The sequence below is a fragment of the Ovis canadensis genome, chromosome 22, assembly GCF_042477335.2.
Source record: "Ovis canadensis isolate MfBH-ARS-UI-01 breed Bighorn chromosome 22, ARS-UI_OviCan_v2, whole genome shotgun sequence".
Classification (NCBI taxonomy): domain Eukaryota; kingdom Metazoa; phylum Chordata; class Mammalia; order Artiodactyla; family Bovidae; genus Ovis; species Ovis canadensis.
The window spans coordinates 64,633,692-64,652,662 of NC_091266.1; the positions used below are offsets into that span (position 1 = coordinate 64,633,692).

At 50.2% G+C, this 18,971-nt stretch overlaps 1 protein-coding gene across 11 annotated transcripts in view; it reads left to right on the top strand.

Moving 5' to 3' along the window:
- GLRX3 (glutaredoxin 3) overlaps nt 1–8,819 on the top strand; it is a 31,999-nt gene extending 23,180 nt beyond the window's left edge. For 6 of the 11 annotated variants that reach the window (XM_069567662.1, XM_069567671.1, XM_069567667.1 and 3 more), the window contains 4 exons: nt 1,176–1,228; nt 3,714–3,753; nt 3,861–3,953; nt 8,538–8,819. In XM_069567662.1, coding sequence (XP_069423763.1) covers nt 1,176–1,228; nt 3,714–3,753; nt 3,861–3,953; nt 8,538–8,588 — 237 coding nt within the window. In that variant the 3' untranslated portion in view covers nt 8,589–8,819. Of the gene's footprint in view, nt 1–1,175; nt 1,229–3,713; nt 3,754–3,860; nt 3,959–8,537 lie in introns of all 11 variants that reach the window. The other 5 variants (XM_069567663.1, XM_069567670.1, XM_069567666.1 and 2 more) reach the window with 4 other exon arrangements.
- The last annotated feature ends 10,152 nt before the right edge of the window (nt 8,820–18,971 follow it).

Below are 18,971 nucleotides of genomic sequence, written 5' to 3' on the forward strand. Positions count from 1 at the left end.
TTGTTTGATGAATGAGTGGGACGATTTGACAGTTTTTATTTGTAATTGGGTGGTTCTTGTCGCTGTGATGGATGAAAGTTGTGTTGATTGTGCTTCATTCTGAATATCAAGTTTGATAGCTCACCTCTACTGATAGTTGATCAAAATCATCTATCCTGAGTATTTGAATTAGATGGGTGATCTCTAGAAGCCAGCCCCTGTTACCTTCCTTTGTTCTCACCAGGTGCTGAGGTGGGCAGGGTTGGGCAGAGGACAGGAGGATTCTGGAAGGCTGGCGGAGGCAGTTCCATCTGCCTCACCTGTCCAGTGGGGTGTGTCGGGGAAGCCACTCGCCCCAGAGCTTCAGGGTCCCCTCTAGTGGGTGGCAGAATGATATAGAGTCATTCTGGGAAATCTGTGTAGCTAGTACAGCTTACGTAACTAGTAAACATAGCTGTTACAGTGGAGGTAATAGTAACTGGGAAGATGTGGTGATGCGCATTTCACCATATTGGGGTCACTAGATTAGGACCTAGATTCCTTGACTGCATCACTGTATTTATTAAAACAAAGGAGAGGAAGTTAGCAATTCCCAGTCACCTTTTTTCTTCTTCTTGGAGGTTATTTAAAGCAGATTTTTATATTTTGTTCCTGGAAGCCCAGGAAGTAATCATGAATTCTGGGAATGGAATTGTGAGTGCTGGTAAGATGTTTACATGGTGCCAAGTCTTTTCTATAGGACTGAGATTTGGGATCCTCTGGCATGAAAAAAACTGTTAGACTTTTCTATAACCTCATAAAAATTTGGTACTCCGTAATGTAAACATACGTTTAAAAAGTGGAACTAGAAGAGGGATGATTTCAACCACGTAAGAAAGGAGGCGTTGCGGCTGTGGGTCTGCGTGAAGTGGAGCGGCGGCGGCGGCGGTGGCAGGGTTTGACTCGGGAGGTTTTTGATCACGAGGTGACAGTGTCGGAACACAGTCCTCTCCGGGGGTGACAAGCCCAAGTCAGGCTGGGGGCCGCGCGCCTGGGGGGACGTCTGGATGGGTCCTTCTTGAAGGGGCGACGAGGAGGCCCTGGGGGCCGGCCCTCTTCTGCAGTGCCATCCCCCGGCAGAGCCTCAGGCAGGGCCGCGCCCAGGGCTGTGTCGGTATGCAGTGCATTCTGAAGTTTGTGTTTTTTCCCTAAATTAGGAAGCTAAGTGTGGCTTCAGCAGACAGATTTTGGAAATACTAAATAGTACTGGGTAAGTAAATCTTGTTTTCAGAGAATGTATTTAAGAAATTCTAACTTTTCTGTTCTGACATTGATTCTTCTCAGTTGTTATATCTGTTCATGTATTTTTATCTATTTATTTTTGCTGTAGCATTTTATGAATGCTTTAACGTAGACCACAGTAGAATTTTTTTGACCAATGTCAACCTATTGGTAACATAAAGGAGGTATTTTGGCAGACATTGAGATAACTATTTGTCTACTTTCCCAGAGGAAAACTAATAACTGAGTTCTTAGCATGCATAAAGATATTTTAGGGAAAGTGTATTATAGATTTTTAATTTTCTTAAAAAAATATTCTAGCTTCCAAATAGTTTGTGAAACAGGAAGCACAGGAAGATCCGTTATCTGAGTCTGAGAGGTGGGTAAATCAGATTGTGGGGCTCATGCTTTTGATCTCAGTGACGAAGCTGCCAGGTAAGAAGACTGGAATTGTGGTCAAACCGCCTATTTAGAGATACTTAGCACATGTTCTGTGTTGCCCAATGTTTTTGCTTATTTTTCTTCCTTATTCTCACCTGCCTCTTTTCCGTATTGTAAGGATTCTAACTGTAGCTTTAGATAGACTCCTATGACGTGACAGGAAAAGTCACCTTTGAAGTGTGTGGGCATTCTTGGGCTGGGCGGAGTAACACAGCCCCAAATGCAGCTTTCGGGACAAAAGAAGAACAGCCATTCTGTTCAAGTGACTGTGATGCTTCACAGAGGAGAGACTGGTCGCTGTTGTGCTCCGGCCTCCAGCTGCCCCATCCTCACGCTGCCTTGGGCTGCAGTCGAGGCTGGCGCGGCTCTGGTCACTTTCTTCCCTTTGCCACATCTCCTGTGAGTCACCCTCAGGCCACCTGTCCTTAGTGCCAGCTAGTCCCCTGGGGTTCTGAGACCAGGATGGGACAGTTCTGGGCCCATTACAGCCTAAGTATTTGGTGGAAAGTCTCCATCACTTTCTTTCTGTCCCATGTCTGTCTAAGCCGGATTGGATTGGAAGCACCAGTTCCCCCAGAGCAGGGAGCTTCTTTGGGACGGAGTACCTTCCCGACTCCAGGCTGGCTGAACCCTTCCAGGGTCTGTTGACGTGGAGGACTGTGGTCCTGCTGGAGCTGTTGGAATGTGGGGGGCGCTTCTAGCGCTCTGTTCCTTTCCTCCATCCTTGCTCTTGTCTGTCCCTTCTGAGGAAAGACATCTGCCCCCAGGGGCTGAGCACCCCCATGTGCCTTGGGGCGTGGGAGGCACCCTTTCAGGGAACTTCAGGAGGTGTTCTGGCAGCTGTGACTCGCTACACCTGTGAACATGTAGGCCCAGCACTTCTTGGATCCCTTGTATCAGGGGCAGTTCCAGAACTCAGTGTTTTTTTTTCATATTGTGTCAATTAGGAGATCTGCCTCTTTAGTTCAACTTGAAGGGAGACTTATACTGTGTGGTTCTGTTTTTCTTTTTTTAATCTTTTTTGCTCTTCTTTCAGACGTTACATTCTTGATACTTGTTGCTGATTTATCCTGTCAAGTTCTTTTTTTTGACTCTTTCTTGCATCATGGACTGTTTTCTTTGGAACTTGGGTATTAAGTTGGAGAAGGCAGTGACACCCCACTCCAGCACTCTTGCCTGGAAAATCCCATGGATGGAGGAGCCTGGTAGGCTGCAGTCCATGGGGTCGCTAAGAGTCGGCACGACTGAGCGACTTTACTTTCACTTTTCACTTTCATGCACTGGAGAAGGAAATGGCAACCCAGTCCAGTATTCTTTCCTGGACAATCCCAGGGATGGGGGACCCTGGTGGGCTGCCATCTATGGGGTCGCACAGATTCGGACACGACTGAAGTGACTTACCTTAGCTTGTGTATTAAGTAAATAGGATTTCCCTATGAAAATGGCTTTGGTTTTATGGAAAACGAAATTTGTTTTTTCATACGTGGCATTTTCTTTGGCCAGGGTTTGAAATTGCACATGCACTCACAGTCTTCCTGCAGGGATCCAGTCACACATGCTTACTCGTTCCTTGACCACCTTGTAATAAAATCCTCCTGCGTAGATGTGGTTGAATTTTCACTCATTTATACTAGCAGCCTCATGACACGGCATGCAGCCACAGCCCTCGCGCTGGCTGCAGGCGTCGTGGGGAAAGCACACGTGCTCTGCGTGCTCTGAGGGAGGCTCATTCCCAGCGGGGGAGCTGCCTGAGGGCGTGCCCCCGCTGGTGAGCTCGCAGCCTCCATCCCTGGGTGCCGCAAGGCTGCCCCCTCTTGCTCCCGAAGCAGAAAATCCAGAAAAATTTCTATTTTGGGATGACTTATTCTGTCAAGTACAAGACAGATAAAGAAGTAAAATAATTTGTTTTTCCCCAAATTTTGTTAGCATCGAAATAGTTTTACTTTTCTTGACTGTTTCTGAAACACCAAATAGAGTTTATAATTTTTGTCTAAAACTGTATTTCTTGTCAAAATGTTTTCTCTTTTTTGTAGGATTGAATATGAGACATTTGATATATTGGAGGATGAAGAAGTAAGTTCTGTGTTTTAGGTTTTGTCTTTTGTCTTAGTTTTAACCATTAGGATTGTCATTTATTCTAATCTGATAGGATGATTTCAGGGTTCCTGTTGTTTCCGTAGGTTCGGCAAGGATTAAAAGCTTACTCCAATTGGCCGACGTACCCTCAGCTGTATGTGAAGGGGGAGCTTGTCGGAGGACTGGACATCGTTAAGGTGAGGTCAGGAATCACTGGGAGCCTGGAGGAATGAAAGCCTGAGCGTGGATGAAAACTATTGTTTCACTGGACTTGTCCTTGGTGTCCTTTTCTGGCCTCGTGTCTGATCGCTCCAGCCCAGAGCTACCATCTCTCCAACAAGAATATCTTGTCTCTTATCTCTCACCGGAGCCAGTCAGAATCAGCCCCTCTCTGTATGGCCTCTCCTGCCCACTAGGTCCTTTGCTCTGGTTCTGAGGAGCTGCCAGCCAGGGTCCCCAGAGAGACTCAGCACTCAGAGCAGCTCTGGGTGTGGCCAGGCTCCACCCCTGCTTCACTCACACGGCACTAAGTTCTTCCATGTTTTAGCTTCTTTCCACCCTGTCTCTACTTTGAATTTCCTTGCACAGTCCGTATTTAAATATGCTTTCTGTATCCTTCAGGCTCCTCTTGTCTGTGAATCTTAGGTTTTTTCATCCAGAAATGTTTGTTTTGCATCTGCTTCTGAAGTTCTCCTGCCCTGTTACATTTATATTACTATAATTTTATTACTTTCTGGTGTCATTTCAGTTGCCTTACTCGCATGTACTCGGTGATGGAGTAAAGAGTGCCAGGCTAAGGGCTGGGGGCCTGGGACACAGTGCTGGCCTGGCCCTGCTAGCTGTGCCACTGAGGCCTGAGGTCACTGACCTCAGGATTGCATGAGGTCATCTCCAGGTCCCCGACTGGTCTCAGATGCTCGGAAACTGAGACCTCTGTCAGGTTGTCACTGTATTTCAAGGATTCTGTTTTTCTATGTGTTTGATGATGAACTTCCTTGTTTGGTTGGCTTTCAGTTCAGTCACTCAGTTGTGTCCGACTCTTTGGGATCCCATGGACTGCAGCACACCAGACTTCCTGTCCATCACCAACTCCCAGAGCTTGCTCAAACTCATGTCCATCGAGTCGGTGATGCCATCCAACCATCTCAACCTCTGTTGTCCCCTTCTCTTCCCGCCTTCAGTCTTTCCCAGCATCAGGGTCTTTTCCAAGGAGTCAGTTCTTCCCATCCGGTGGCCAAAGTATTGGAGTTTCAGCTTCAACATCAGTCCTTCCAATGAACACCCAGGACTGATCTCCTTTAGGATAGACTGATTGGATCTCCTTGCAGTCCAAGGGACTCTCAAGAGTCTTCTCCAACACCACAGTTCAAAAGCATCAATTCTTTGGCACTCAGCTATTTTTATAGTCCAAAACTCATATCCGTACATGATCACTGGGAAAACGATAGCTTTGAGTAGATGGATCTTTGTTGGCAAAGTAATGTCTCTGCTTTTTAGTGTGCTGTCTGTATTGGTCGTAGCTTTTCTTCCAAGGAGCAAGCATCTTTTAATTTCATGACTGCAGTCACCATCTGCAGTGATTTTGGAGCCCCAGAAAATAAAGTCTCTCACTGTTTCCACTGTTCCCCCATCTATTTTCCATGAAGTGATGGGACTGGAGGCCATCATCTTAGTTTTCTGAATGTTGAGCTTTAAGCCAGCTTCTTCACTCTCCTCTTTCACTTCCATCCAGAGGCTCTTTAGCTCCTCTTCACTGTCTGGTGTCATCTGCGTATCTGAGGTTATTGCTATTTCTCCCGGCAATCTTGATTCCAGCTTGTGCCTCGTCCAGCCCAGCATTTCTCATGATGTACTCTGCATATAAGTTAAATAAGCAGGGTGACAGCCTACAGCCTTGATGTGTTCCCCTCTCAATTTGGAACCAGTCTGTTGTTCCATGTCTGGTTCTAACTTGCTTCTTGACCTGCATACAGATTTCTCAGGAGGCAGGTCAGGTGGTCTGGTATTCTCATCTCTTGATGAATTTTCCACAGTTTGTTGTGATCTACACAGTCAAAGACTTTGGCGTAATCAATAAAGCAGCAGTAGATGCTTTTTTGGAACTCTCTTGCTTTTTCTATGACCCAACGAATGTTGGCAATTTGATCTCTGGTTCCTCTGCCTTTTTTAAAACCAGCTTGAACATCTGGAAGTTCACGTATTGCTGAAGCCTGGCTTGGAGAATTTTGAGCATTACTCTGCCAGCGTGTGAGATGAGTGCAATTGTGTGGTAGTTTGAGCATTCTTTGGCATTGCCTTTCTTTGGGATTGGAATGAAAACTGACCTTTTCCAGTCCTGTGGTCGCTGCAGAGTTTTCCTAATTTCCTGGCATATTGAGTGCAGCACTTTCACAGCATCATCTTTCAGGATTTGAAATAGCTCAGCTGGAATTCCATCACCTCCACTAGCTTTGTTCGTAGTGATGCTTCTTAAGGCCCATTTGACTTCACATTCCAGGATGTCTGGCTCTAGGTGAGTGATCACACCATCATGGTTATCTGGGTCATGAAGATCTTTTTTGTACAGTTCTTCTGTGTATGCTTGCCACCTCTTAATATCTTCTGCTTCTGTTAGATACTGGCTTTAAGTAAATTCTAAGTGAATTTTAAATAGACATGACTTTAGGATTTCAAGTCCAGAATGTAGGGCACCCCTCCTGGTAGCACACATGTGTTCTGGAGCTCTCCAGGGCAGCCCAGGACAACAGGGGGCAGCTGCAGCTTTAGCATCCTGGAAGCCTCCCTGGAACCACCCCCCGGAGCTGCAGTGCGGTGGCAACGGTGCGGCTGCGGGGCGGCCTCCTGGAGGAGGGTGAGCACAGCTGCAGGGCTCAGGCCCTCCTTGGCCTGGCCACTTGGAGGATTGTGTTTGAGGCCAGGGCCTTGATGCTCTAAGTGGAAAGCAGGGAGTACGTGCTGCTGCCTCGGGTTGTCTTATAACCTGCTGGCTGGTTGCTGCTGCCCCTCTAAGGTTTTGACTTAACGCCGTCGTCCCGTGGAGGAGCTCTGGCCCAGCTCTGGGGGCCTTCAGCGCTGAGGGCTGGCAGCTTTTCCGAGTCCCAGAGAGCTGCGGTCCTGAGGTTTCACTGCCCAGGTTTGGTCTCCTGCTGAGTTCCAGGTTTGACGTCATGCTTCTTGAGGAAGACAGTGAATCATTTCCCCAGTAAACTCTCCTTTCTGGAGGGAAAAAACGTAGACCACAGTAGCTGTGAACAGCCCCAAGGCAGCAAAACTCGGTCTGCATTTGTTGTCCTGTATCTACTTGTGTTTGTGAGGCACAGGCAGTGTTCAGAGCCCAGGCGCTCCTGAGCCTGTCCTTGTCTGAAGGTTTGTAGCCTGTCCCTCAGCCGCTGCAGCTCTGGGGGAGACGCGGTCAAGATGTCTCATTTCACCCTGAAGCTGAGCTGCGCGGGCAGGTTCTTTTTAGGTGTGTAACAGTGTGTGTTACATGACTTCTTGTGTTCACCTGCTAAGAACTTACATGTCTGGAAATTTGTGATACTGCTGACAGTTCTCTGAGAAGGTAATGGGTTTGATGTTGTGTCTGTTCTGGCAGAGGGCAGCTCTTCATCTTGATTCACTTAAAGCCTTAGCGGTGTTGCTGACGGCTCACCCCTGGCCTCCTCAGCATGAGCCGCGAGTGCTGGTTTGGTTGAATGGGTGGGTGATGAGTGAATGGATTACCTGGTGACTGAGTGACTGCCAGGCTGACGTCTGGAGAAAAACGTCGCCTGGTTAGTATAGACGCAGAGAGCTAACATTCGCTCTGAAGAGTGGACAGTGCGCCACTGCAGAGTTTGGGACGCAGAATCAGTTGAGAATCAGGTGCTTCCCATAGGTCACTGCCTGACACCCTCCCAGCAGGTCCGGAAAGTCAGAAGTTAGGGGAGTGGCGTGCCCCCTCCTGGCCAGGGAGCCGTTGCGTCCCGATCTCATGTCAGGCCCACCCACCCAGCCAGCCGTCGAGCTGCATGGCCGGCTGCCTCCGGTCCTGTGCTCCGAGAGGTCGTGCATGGCTTCCTGATGTAGCCGGATGTCTGCTTGTTAAATGGGTACTGGATCCCAAGACCTGCCTGTCTGGGTTTAATCCAGAGAGAGTGCCAGTGGATTTTAGTGGTTTTATTGATGTTCATGAAGCTTTAGAATAACTTGAAATGTCCTGTCAAATTGTTTATCTGAAACTAGAAAATCTTATTTATCCTCCGCCATCACATTTTAAACTTGATTGCTGTGTTCCAATTTTAGATCTGAAACGTAGGCACAGACCCTTTCGGAATACTTCAGCTTTGTAATGGTTCCCGGCTTTTACATTTATAGACCAGTGCCTGGTTTTTCCAGGGTGGGTTGAAACCAGGAAGCTTCGTTACTGCCTGGAGGGCAGTAGGCGTCATGTGCATCGTGTCTGAGTGGACCTGGTGTTCCTTCAGTCACGTAAAGTTCATCTTCCCCGTTAAGTGCTGTTGTTTAAATAGGAAGCTTCACTGTCGTGTTCCAGTCGCTGTGCTGCTAATGCTGAAAGGTCTGTGGGTTTTGGACACCTTCTAACTCCAGTCCCGTAAGGCGACAGTGAGCCCGCGGCTCTGATGGCGGTGCCCCTAGCGTGACTGTGCTGGTGGTCTGGAGTCTGCGCCCAGTGAGGCGTTTCTTCGGGTTCTCTGATACAGATGCGACCTGCCACTGTTGAGACGTTTTCATTTTCTGTATATACGTATGCATGATACTGTTTCATCCTTTATTTTCAGGAATTGAAAGAAAATGGGGAGTTGCTGCCGATACTGAAAGGAGAAAATTAGTGAATGGTAGACTTGGTGCCCACCCACTGCAGGAAGGCTTCCTTCAGCGGAGCAGTTCGCGGTTTAGTCCTCAGAAACGGACCAGGAGGAGAATGCTCATCCTCAGTTACGCTTTGTATATTTCACAAGGCTGTGCTAAATAACGTATGTGACCTTTTTTCCACCAAAATCAGAACACAGTAAACATCTTCAAGTTCAATTAAAAATAAAAAATTAAAATTGTGTAAAAAAGTGTGTCTTTATAGTGATGTTAGGTGTGTAGTCACTGACTCACCCACTTCTCATCTCTTTTCTGTCATCTGTGGGCATCTTGCAGTTAAGAAGCAGACAGTCTTCAGAGAGTGGGGAACTATAGACCAAGCCAGTGGCTCCCCTCACTGGCCGAAGAGCTTTTTACAGCTCAGAAAATCCTGCTGGAGGGCTTTTTCTGAGCATCACTGAGCGGGGCCCTGGTGAAGGGGCTGGGTCCACGTCGGCGCCTGCAGACTCAGGACCTATGTCAGCCCCAGCAGCGTAGCACCTGGGACCCTCCCAGAGGAGGGGGCTTCTCAGTGGGAGGTCAGCAGATTTCTTTCAGAACTTGTCCAAGGATAGGTAGCCTAGCAGAGAGCAGGATGGTGGTGGTGGGTTGTGTTACGCATCACAACTTACTCTAATCCTTGCACTAAAAATACTTAGTCCTTAAATAAGTTGAGAACATCCAGAAGTCTGAGCGTTGCAGCAGCATTTTTGACTCTGAGTCTGACATGCTGAAGACACCGTTGCCCCTTTAGGTCCCTGCCGTGCATGCCTTAGACAGAAGGCTGAGTCTGGTGCCATGGTACTAGACTCTGCCAAGTTCCCAGCATCCAAAAGATGTCAGCGGGGAGGGCGATGGGGTGTCATCCAGATGCTACCCGAGGCCGAGCTCTGTTGGGAGCAGACTGCAGGCCGGTGCTGTTCCAGGGCTCTAGTGAGGTCATATTCTTGCGGAGGTGTGCGTGTGGATAGAAAGGCTGAGCCCACTGCTGTCTGCCAGGGAGCAGGGGCCTCCCCACGGGCCGGCTCTGCCAGCTCCCCGCCTGCACGGCTCCCTGTGCTTGAATTCACTTGGGAATTCCGGGAGGCATGCTGGGCTGAGGGCTCGTGCCGGGAGTGGCAGGTCACTGCACAGGTGCTGAGGCCGCTAGCAGCGGCTGCTGCTAGGACTTCGTCTCTGGACCCTGGGGAGCCAAACCTCCCATCGTCCGGGTTGCCTTCGGGAACCAGGAGGGCTCACCGGGGAAGGGCAGGCAGCTCCGCTCCAGCATGTGTCCCGCCCTGAGGTAGCCTCCTTGTGACGGCTCCTGGGGGATTGGTATCCACGTGGGGAAACAGCTTGTAGGAATGAACTTAAAAAGTCCCAATAGAACTGCTTGATTTTACTTTTAACCAGACATGGAAAAAAAAAAGAAACCAATTAAAGAGTTAGGAATTCAGGTGAGGAACTCGGAAATACGAGACTTACTGGCTGCAGGACCCGGTGCAGGGTTGGCCTTTCATGTGTGACTCCAGGATTGTACGACCCCTGAGACCTGAAGCTCGCCCCTTGCATGAGGCTGCCCCACCAAGGTGGATGGAATCAGACTGCCTTTCTGCCTGTGATGAGAAGTCTGGGGTGACCAGCCAGCATGCTTCGCTCCATCCCTCCTGAGCAGCAGGGAGAAGGTTCATCCCACCTCCTCCTCTATCGCTGTCACTCCTGTAGTCCAAGGGTTGACCTGAAGAAGCTGTGGGCAGATGTGTTGAGACTTGCTCGAGGGACCTTGCCCTGTGGTGACGGAGACCTCGTGTCACTCTGGGTCAGCGGGGTGGCTGCTCGTGGCCTCTATCAGGAACCTTAGGTCCCACCCATCTTGACTGATGAAAAACTTGCTCAAGAAGGAAGAATTATTCTCCATTTTCAGACACCTACTGATGAGTTTGAAATAGAGACTAAATTTTTAAAAAGCACATTTTTATAATTAGAAAATCTCATCTTTGTTTTTTAAGAAAACAACTTTCCAGTCATGCAGAGAAGTTACAGTCAGTCAGTTCAGTCACTCAGTCGTGTCCAACACTTTGTGACCCCATGGATTGCAGCACGCCTGGCCTCCCTGTCCATCACCAACTCCCTGAGTTTGCCCAAACTCATGTCCGTTGAGTTGGTGATGCCATCCAACCATCTCGTCCTTGGTCGTCCCCTTCTCCTGCCTTCAGTCTTTCTCAGCATCAGGGTCTTTTCAAATGAGTCAGTTCTTGACATCAGGTGGCCAAAATATTGGAGCTTCAGCTTCAGCATCGGTCTTTCCAGTGAATATTCAGGACTGATTTCCTTTAGGACTGACCAGTTTGATCTCCTTGCAGTCCAAAGGACTCTCAAGAATCTTCCCCAGCACCATGGTTCAAAAGCACCAATTCTTTAGCACTTAGTTTTATTTATGGTCCAAATCTCACATCCATACACGACAACTGGAAAAATCATAGCTTTGACTAGACAGACCTTTGTCAGCAAGGTGAATGTCTCTGCTTTTTAATATGCTGCCTAGGCTGATCGTAGTTTTTCTTCCAAGGAGCAAGTGTCTTTTAATTTCATGGCTGCAGTCACCATCTGCAGTGACTTTGTACCCTAAGAAAAGAAAGTCTGTCACTGCTTCCATTGTTTTCCCATCTATTTGCCATGAAGTGATGGGATCAGGTGCCATGATCCTAGTTTTTAGAATATTGAGTTTTAAGCCAACTTTTTCACTCTCCTCTTTCACTTTCATCAAGAGGCTCTTTAGTTCTTCTCCACTTTCTGCCATAAGGGTGGTGTCATCTGCATATCTGAGCTTATTGATATTTCTCCTGGCAATCTTGATTCCAGCTTGTGCTTCATCCAGCCCAGTATGTCTCATGATGTACTCTGCATATAAGTTAAATAAGCAGGGAGACAATATACAGCCTTAATGTACTCCATTTCCTATTTTGAACCAGTCTGTTGTTCCACATCCAGTTCTAACTGTTGCTTCCTGACCTGCATATAGGTTTCTCAAGAGGCAGGTCAGGTGGTCTGGTATTCCCATCTCTTGAAGACTTTTCCACAGTTTGTTGTGATCCACACAGTCAAAGGCTTTGGCGTAGTTAGTGAAGCAGATATTTTTCTGGAATTCTCTTGCTTTTTCAATGATCCAATGGATGTTGGCAATTTGATTTCTGTTTCCTCTGCCTTTTCTAAATCCAGCTTGAATATCTGGAAGTTCTTGGTTCACATACTTTTGAAGCCTAGCTTGGAGAATTTTGAGCATTATTTTGCTAGTGTGTGAGATGAGTGCAATTGTGTGGTAGTTTGAACGTTCTTTGGCATTGCCCTTCTCTGGGACTGGAGTGAAAATTGACCTTTTCCAGTCCTGTGGGCCCTGCAGAGTTTTCCAAATTTGCTGGCATATTGAGTGCAGCACTTTCACAGCATCACCTTTTAGGACTTGAAATAGCTTAGCTGGAATTCCATCACCTCCACTAGCTTTGTTTGTAGTGATGCTTCCTAAGGCTTACTTGACTTCACATTCCAGGATGTCTGGCTCTAGGTGAGTGATCACACCATCGTGGTTATCTGGGTCATTAAGATCTTTTTTGTATAGTTCTGTGTATTCTTGCCACCTCTTCTTAATATCTTCTGCTTCTGTTAGGTTAAACTTCTGCAGAGAAGTTTAGTTGACCTCAGAAGTAGCTGTAATGCATTTAAAGCACTTGACACAGGTGATCATTACCTGCCTCATTGGAAGGAATTACAGAAATAAGACCTATCCTGTGGCCAGATCTGGAGAAGGAAATGGCAACCCACTCCACTGTTCTTGCCTAGAGAATCCCTTGGACACAGGAGCTTGCTTGGTGGGCTGCTGTCTATGGGGTCGCACAGAGTTGTGTGACTTAGCATGCATGCTTGCGTGGCCAAATCAGAAGTTCAAAGCTTAAGACCAAAATAGGAAACATGATTTCTGGCTTAATTTTTAATGAAAGTCAGTTTTCTTAAACTTGACAACAGATACATGTTACCAAAATTCAAACAGTTTTTTTCCCCTGAAGGTGAAAGTGTTGACTGTTTGAGACCCCATGCAGCCCACCAGGCTCCTCTCTCCATGGAATTCTCCAGGCAAGAATACTGGAATGGGTTGCCATTCCCTTCCCCAAGGGATCTTCCTGACCCAGGGACTGAACCTGGGTCTTATGCTTTGCAGGCACATTCTTTACCATCTGAGCCACCTTGCAGATAAATTCATTTTTTATACCATATTTCAGATGGTGAGTTGGAATGGATATATAAGTTGTTGCCTCATGAACCAAAACGGGTAATTTCAAAGACAGGGTTTTATAGTTCGTAGCCTCACACTGGTTTCAGAATTCCAGGGGCTTTTTCATACAGGTTTGTCCGATATCTACAGATGTTCAGATCTGGAAGATGTGAGTTCAGCTGGCCACAACAGGGAGGGTGTGTGTTGGGCATTGCTGGGCTTGCCACGTGCCGGCTTAGCTGAGACCTCAGCATCCTCTGAGGTTGACTCCAGGGTGTCTAAGTCACTCTGCAGGGGTCCAGGGCTGGCAGTGGGGTCTGAACTGGAAAGATGCTGACTCCAGGCCTGTGAACTGTGCTTTGGGCATCTTGACACGATAGCTTCAGCCGGAGGTCTTGGGCTTCTGAAATGACAGGACTTTTACAACCATCAACAGTACTGTGGATTTTTAAAATTAGGTGCCAGGACTCGGTATTTAGGACCAAAAGGGTCTTTCCTGTGCTCCCCCACCTTCGTCTAAATGACTACTATTTGTAGATAATTTTTAGTTATCTCCTAAAACAACACATTTTGTGTGAGTAAATTACAAGTTTCCCATATGAATCCCTGGAGGTCAGAAGGGCAGACAGGGTTCCTGGTCACGTGTGGCTCTTAGAATGCCACTGCCTTCTTTCTGTGTACAAAGCAAGCTGTGGTGTGAGTGGAAAGCATGGCCGCAGGGCTGTGGGGTCATAGGTGTAACACGCTCCCCTGCACTTGCTCGGAGTCTTGAGGGCGTCCCGTGCATGGTGCACGGGGTTCTGTGCTGTGTATGAGCGGGGGGCAGGGGACATGTATGAATGCATGTCGTGGGCACCTCCTGTCCACACACACACCCCTGTCCTGTAGGACTTCAGTTCAGTTGCCCAGTTGTGTCCAACTCTTTGCGACCCCTGGACTGCAGCATGCCAGGCCTCCCTGTCCATCACCAGCTCCCGGAGTCTACTCAAACTCATGTGCATCGAGTCGGTGATGCCATCCAACCATCTCATCCTCTGTCGTCCCCTTCTCCTCCTGCCTTCAATCTTTCCCAGCATCAGGGTCTTTTCCAAGGAGTCAGCTCTTCACATCAGGTGGCCAAAGTACTGGAGTTTCAGCTTCAACATCAGTCCTACCAATGAACACCCAGGACTGATCTCCTTGCAGTCCAAGGGACTCTCAAGCGTCTTCTCCAACACCACAGTTCAAAAGCATCAATTCTTTGGCGCTCAGCTCTATACAGTCCAACTCTCACATCCATACATGACCACTGGCTATACATACAGGATTATACTCCAACTCTCAGATCTCAGCTAAGGACTTCACTTAGCAAACCCAAGTCCAAAGGTATAGTGATGAAGAATTTCAAGATAACAGGAGTGTGAACAGTCTGGGTTACCTGAGGGCGGGCCTGCCAGGGGTCCTGCAAGGCCGAAGAAGCCTTGGGCCTGTGGTCTGTGGGGGATCAGTGTTCTTCCCTAGGGATCCTGTTAAAGAACCACTTAGGGTAACCACCGGCCTCCTGAGTCTTCTCTTTGAACTTGGAACTGTTCGCCAGGGAAACACATCTTACCCTCAACATGGTCACGGGGTCCTGGCTCCTTGCTCAGTGTGCATCACTGAGTTAGTGACATGGCGTAACGGCAGCTACCTCCCACCCACCTGGTGCTGATCACATGTTGCGTCCTGTCCTATATATTTGATTCCATTAAGCACTTACTTCTCACAATAACCCTGTGAGGTGGGCATCATCAACCCCATTTTATTCTTGGGGAAGCGGCACAGAGGGTAAGCCACCTGCTCCAGGTCACACAGTACCCGGTGGAGCTGGCGTGTGGCCCTGGGTCACCTGGCCCCAGAGCTCATCCTATACATAGTGGAGTCCCTGAGTCAGCTCCTGCCCCAGTGACGCAGAGGGAAGGCATTCACGTCTCCAGGTGTCCAGAGGGGACTGGGCAGAGCGCTGGCCTGCCGAGGGGCCCTGCTGCCCTAACAGGGCCGAGAGCTGGTGTGGGGTGGGGAGAAGACTGTGGATCATGGGGGCTGCCCCCTGCCGAAGGCCAGTCTGCGGGAAGCCTGGTGCTTCTTGTGTAGAAACTGCTGAGGACTCGGCACAGTGGGTGTCACAGGTGTCGTTTCTGTCGTGGGGGGAACAGGTGCAGAAATTTGCCAAAGTCTCCCCTCTAAGGGGGTGGTTGAGCTCCCAGACCCCGCACCTCTGGAGCGCAGCACAGGGTCATCACCAGCAAGGGCTGTGCTCAGACTGGGCTGCCAGCCAGTAGCCCCTTGGCTCTCCAAGCGGCTGCTGTCTGCAAGGCCCCCTCTCTGCACAGGGCGAACCCCTCTCTACCCATCGGGTCCCGGCCGGGCCCGGTCACCCTGGGGCAGCCTGGGGAGCAGCAGGCGCTGACGGAGCAAGGCTCCCGCCCTCTGTGCAAACACTCGAGCACTAAATCTAGGGAACACAGCGTTACTGTGTGTGTTCTCTTAACCTGACACACACACCCAGCCAGTGACCCGGAGGCCTGCACTTGAATTAGCCCTTGGAGAGCTGCTCGGGGGTCTTGGCAGATCGCCCCACCCGGCCGCCCCTCTCTCCCACCCTGTTTCCCTGGCCATGCCCGGACTTGTGCAGGCCCTGCCCAGCCCACCCGGGACGGGTGTGCGCCCTCAGGGGCGCATGGAGGAGGGACGCGCCGAGCACGTGCAGGCGGGTGGAGGGGCCCTGCAAAGACAACTTTCTGGAGGGCTCGACCGCAGTGCACCCGGCCCTGGAGAGGTCAACCCCAGGCACCCCCTGCCTCTGGAGAGGTAAGTCCCGGTGCGCCCCTCCCCTGGAGGGCTGGGTCCCTGTGAGGGACCCCCGTGCTGGCGGGGGTTGGTGGGTGAGTGAAGGCTCTCCTCGCCCCTGGGGACGCGCAGCCCCTGAGCCTGGCTGGGGGGCCGCACGGCCCAGGAGGACGCGCGCAGATACCGGCCCTGTATCCGGAGGTCGGAGAGCGTGGCCAGCCCTGCCTGGCTGGGGCGGGTCCCTGCCCCCGGACCCCGTCCCCCGCTCCGTGTGCCGCGGTCGTAGCTCTACAGGGACACCCCTCTGCTCCAGCCACAGGGCCCGGTGACCGCCGGGCGGCCTCGGGGGGATCAGGCCGGGGCACTGACGGTCACAGGCGCCAGGAGGTCCTCCAGGGGCTGTCACGCGTCCGTTCTCCCGCCTGCAGAATCGCCCAGGCCGGCGCGCTCGCTCTCTAGCCGCTCCCGGATCACAGGGGTCCGCGCGGGCTCAGCGGCCGGTGGGCCGGGGAAGTGGCGTCCACGTGGGCGGCGGCCCTGCGCGTGGGCGGAGACGGCGCGTGTCCACTCGGTGGCGCTGCTCTCCGCGCTCGGGGCTGGTGCGCGCCGCCCGCAGGGCCGGCCGCCGGGCGCCAGGGGGCGCGCGAGGACCGAGGCGCGCGCGGGAGCGGGTCCCGCGCTGGGCCGTGTGCGCACGCGCGCGCGGGGTTTGGGGGAGACACCGGAAGCCGGATACTCTCGCGAGGGCACCCGCGCGCGCTTGTGCAGGTGTTGCTCGGCGGCGTTGCTTCTCTTCAGGCTTCCGCCCTTGGCCCGACAGTGGGCCTCATTTCCAGGCGAGCACACGGAGGCCGCGGTGCCCAGGGAGCCGGGACGACGACTCCCCAGCCCCGCTGCCGCCCCGGCCCTCGGGGGTCCCCGGGGACCTGGTCCCTCGGAGGCCTCTGTGGTCCGGGCGCCAGTGTCTGGGGAGCAGGGCGGCCCCACAGGGCGGGCACCTGAGACTTCCGTCCTGGGAGGGTCCTTGGGCGTCCCGGGCTCTGCGCCTCTGCGGGGGAGAACCCTGCGACCCTTCCTTACCCGGCTGGCCGCGGGGAGCCCCAGCCGGCACACTCACAGCCCGCCCAGTTTATCCGGATGGCTCTTGCGGGGTGGGGTGTTGAGCCCCGCTTGCTTTTGGGCGCCTCACTACTGGTGACCCGCACGCCCCTCCCAGGTGCTCACAGGCGACCGGGCCCGGTGTTGCAGTATGCAAGGACAGGCCTGCCCGGCGTCGGCTCACACAGACCTCTGGCCGTTTTGGGTCAGCTTCCCCCACTCTGAGTCTTGTGTTTTAGCCTCAGAAGACCTTCCCTGTCCTACAGAGGGGGAGCTGAGGGACCTGGGGGGACAGTCGGGACCATCAGGGGTTAGTTGTTCTTTTTTTTTTTAATTAATAGGCTTGATTTTTTTCAGACTTTTTAAGATTTACAGAAAACGGGCACAAAGTCCAGAGGGTCCCATATCCCCATCAACACCCGGTTTCCTGTGTTATTAGCGTTTCACAGCAGTATGGATGATATGCTACAATTAATGAACCAATATTGATACATTATTATCAGATATAAGTTCATACCTTATTCACATTTTCTAACAAGATGGACCTAACAGAAGCAGATGATAAGAAGAGGTGGCAAGAATACACAGAACTGTACAAAAGAGATGCTAATGATCCAGATAACCACAATGGTGTGATCACTCACCTAGAGCCAGCCATCTTGGAATGCAAAGTCAAGTGGGCCTTAGGAAGCATCACTGCAAACAAAGCTAGTGGAGTTGATGGAATTCCAGCTAAGCTATTGCAAGTACTAGAAGATGATGCTGTGAAAGTGCTGCACTCAATATGCCAGCAAAGTTGGAAAACTTTGCAGTGGCCACAGGACTGGAAAAGGTCAGTTTTCCTTCCAATCCCAAAGAAAGGCAATGCCAAAGAATGTTCAAACTACCGCACAATTGCACTCATCTCACACACTACCAAAGGAATGCTCAAAATTCTCCAAGCCAGGCTTCAACAGTATGTGAACCGAGAATGTCCAGATGTTCAAGCTGAATTTAGAAAAGGCAGAGGAACCAGAGATCAAATTGCCAAATTCTGTTGGATCATCAAAAAAGCAAGAGAATTCCAGAAAACATCTACTTTTGCTTCATTAACTACACCAAAGTCTTTGACTGTGTGGATCACAACAAACTGGAAAATTCTTCAAGAGAAGGGACTACCAGACCACCTGACCCACCTCCTGAGAAAACTGTAGGCTGGTCAGGAAACAACAGTTAGAACTGGACACAGAATAATGGTTCCAAAATGGGAAAGGAGTATGTTAAGGCTGTATATTGTCACCCTGCTTATTTAACTTCTATGTAGAGTACATCATGTGAAATGCTGGACTGGATGAAGCACAAGATGGAATCAAGATTGCCAGGAGAAATATCAGTAACCTCGTATTTGGTAGTTGACACTATCCTTGTGGCAGAAAGAAAAGCAGAACTAGAGTCTCTTGATGAAGATAGGAGAGTGAAAAGTTGGCTTAAAACTCAATGTTCAGAAAACTAAGATTATGGCATCTGGTCCCATCACTTCATGGCAAATAGGTGGGGAAACAATGGAAACAGTGACAGACTTTCTTTTCTTGGGTTCCAAAATCACTGCAGATGGTGACTGCAGCCATGAAATTAAAAGACACTTGCTCCTTGGAAGAAAAGCTATGACTAACCTAGACAGCATATTAAAAAGCAGAGATATTACTTTGCCAACAAAGGTCCATATAGTCATGTACAAATGTGAGTTGGATCATAAAGAACTCTGAGCACCGAAGAATTGATACTTTTGAACTCTGGTGCTGGAGAAGACTCTTGAGAGTCCCTTGGACTGCAAGGAGAGCAAACCAGTCCTAAAGGAGATCAGTCCTGACTATTCATTGGAAGGACTGATGCTGAAGCTGAAATTCCAGCATTTTGGCCACCTGATGGGAAGAACTAACTCATTGGAATAGACCTGATGCTGGGAAAGATTGAAGACAGGAGAGGGGGTGACAGAAGATGAGATGGTTGGATGGCATCACTGCCATGAGTTTGAGCAAGCTCTAGGAGATGGTGAAGGACAGGGAGGCCTGGTGTGCTGCAGTCCATGGGGTCGCGAGGCAGACACAGCTGAGTGACTAAACAACAACGTTTTCACCTGATGTTCTTTCTCTGTCCCAGGGTCCCATCCACAGTCCCACACTGACTCTTAGGGATGTGTCGCCAGAGACTCCTCTGGGCTGGGCAGTTT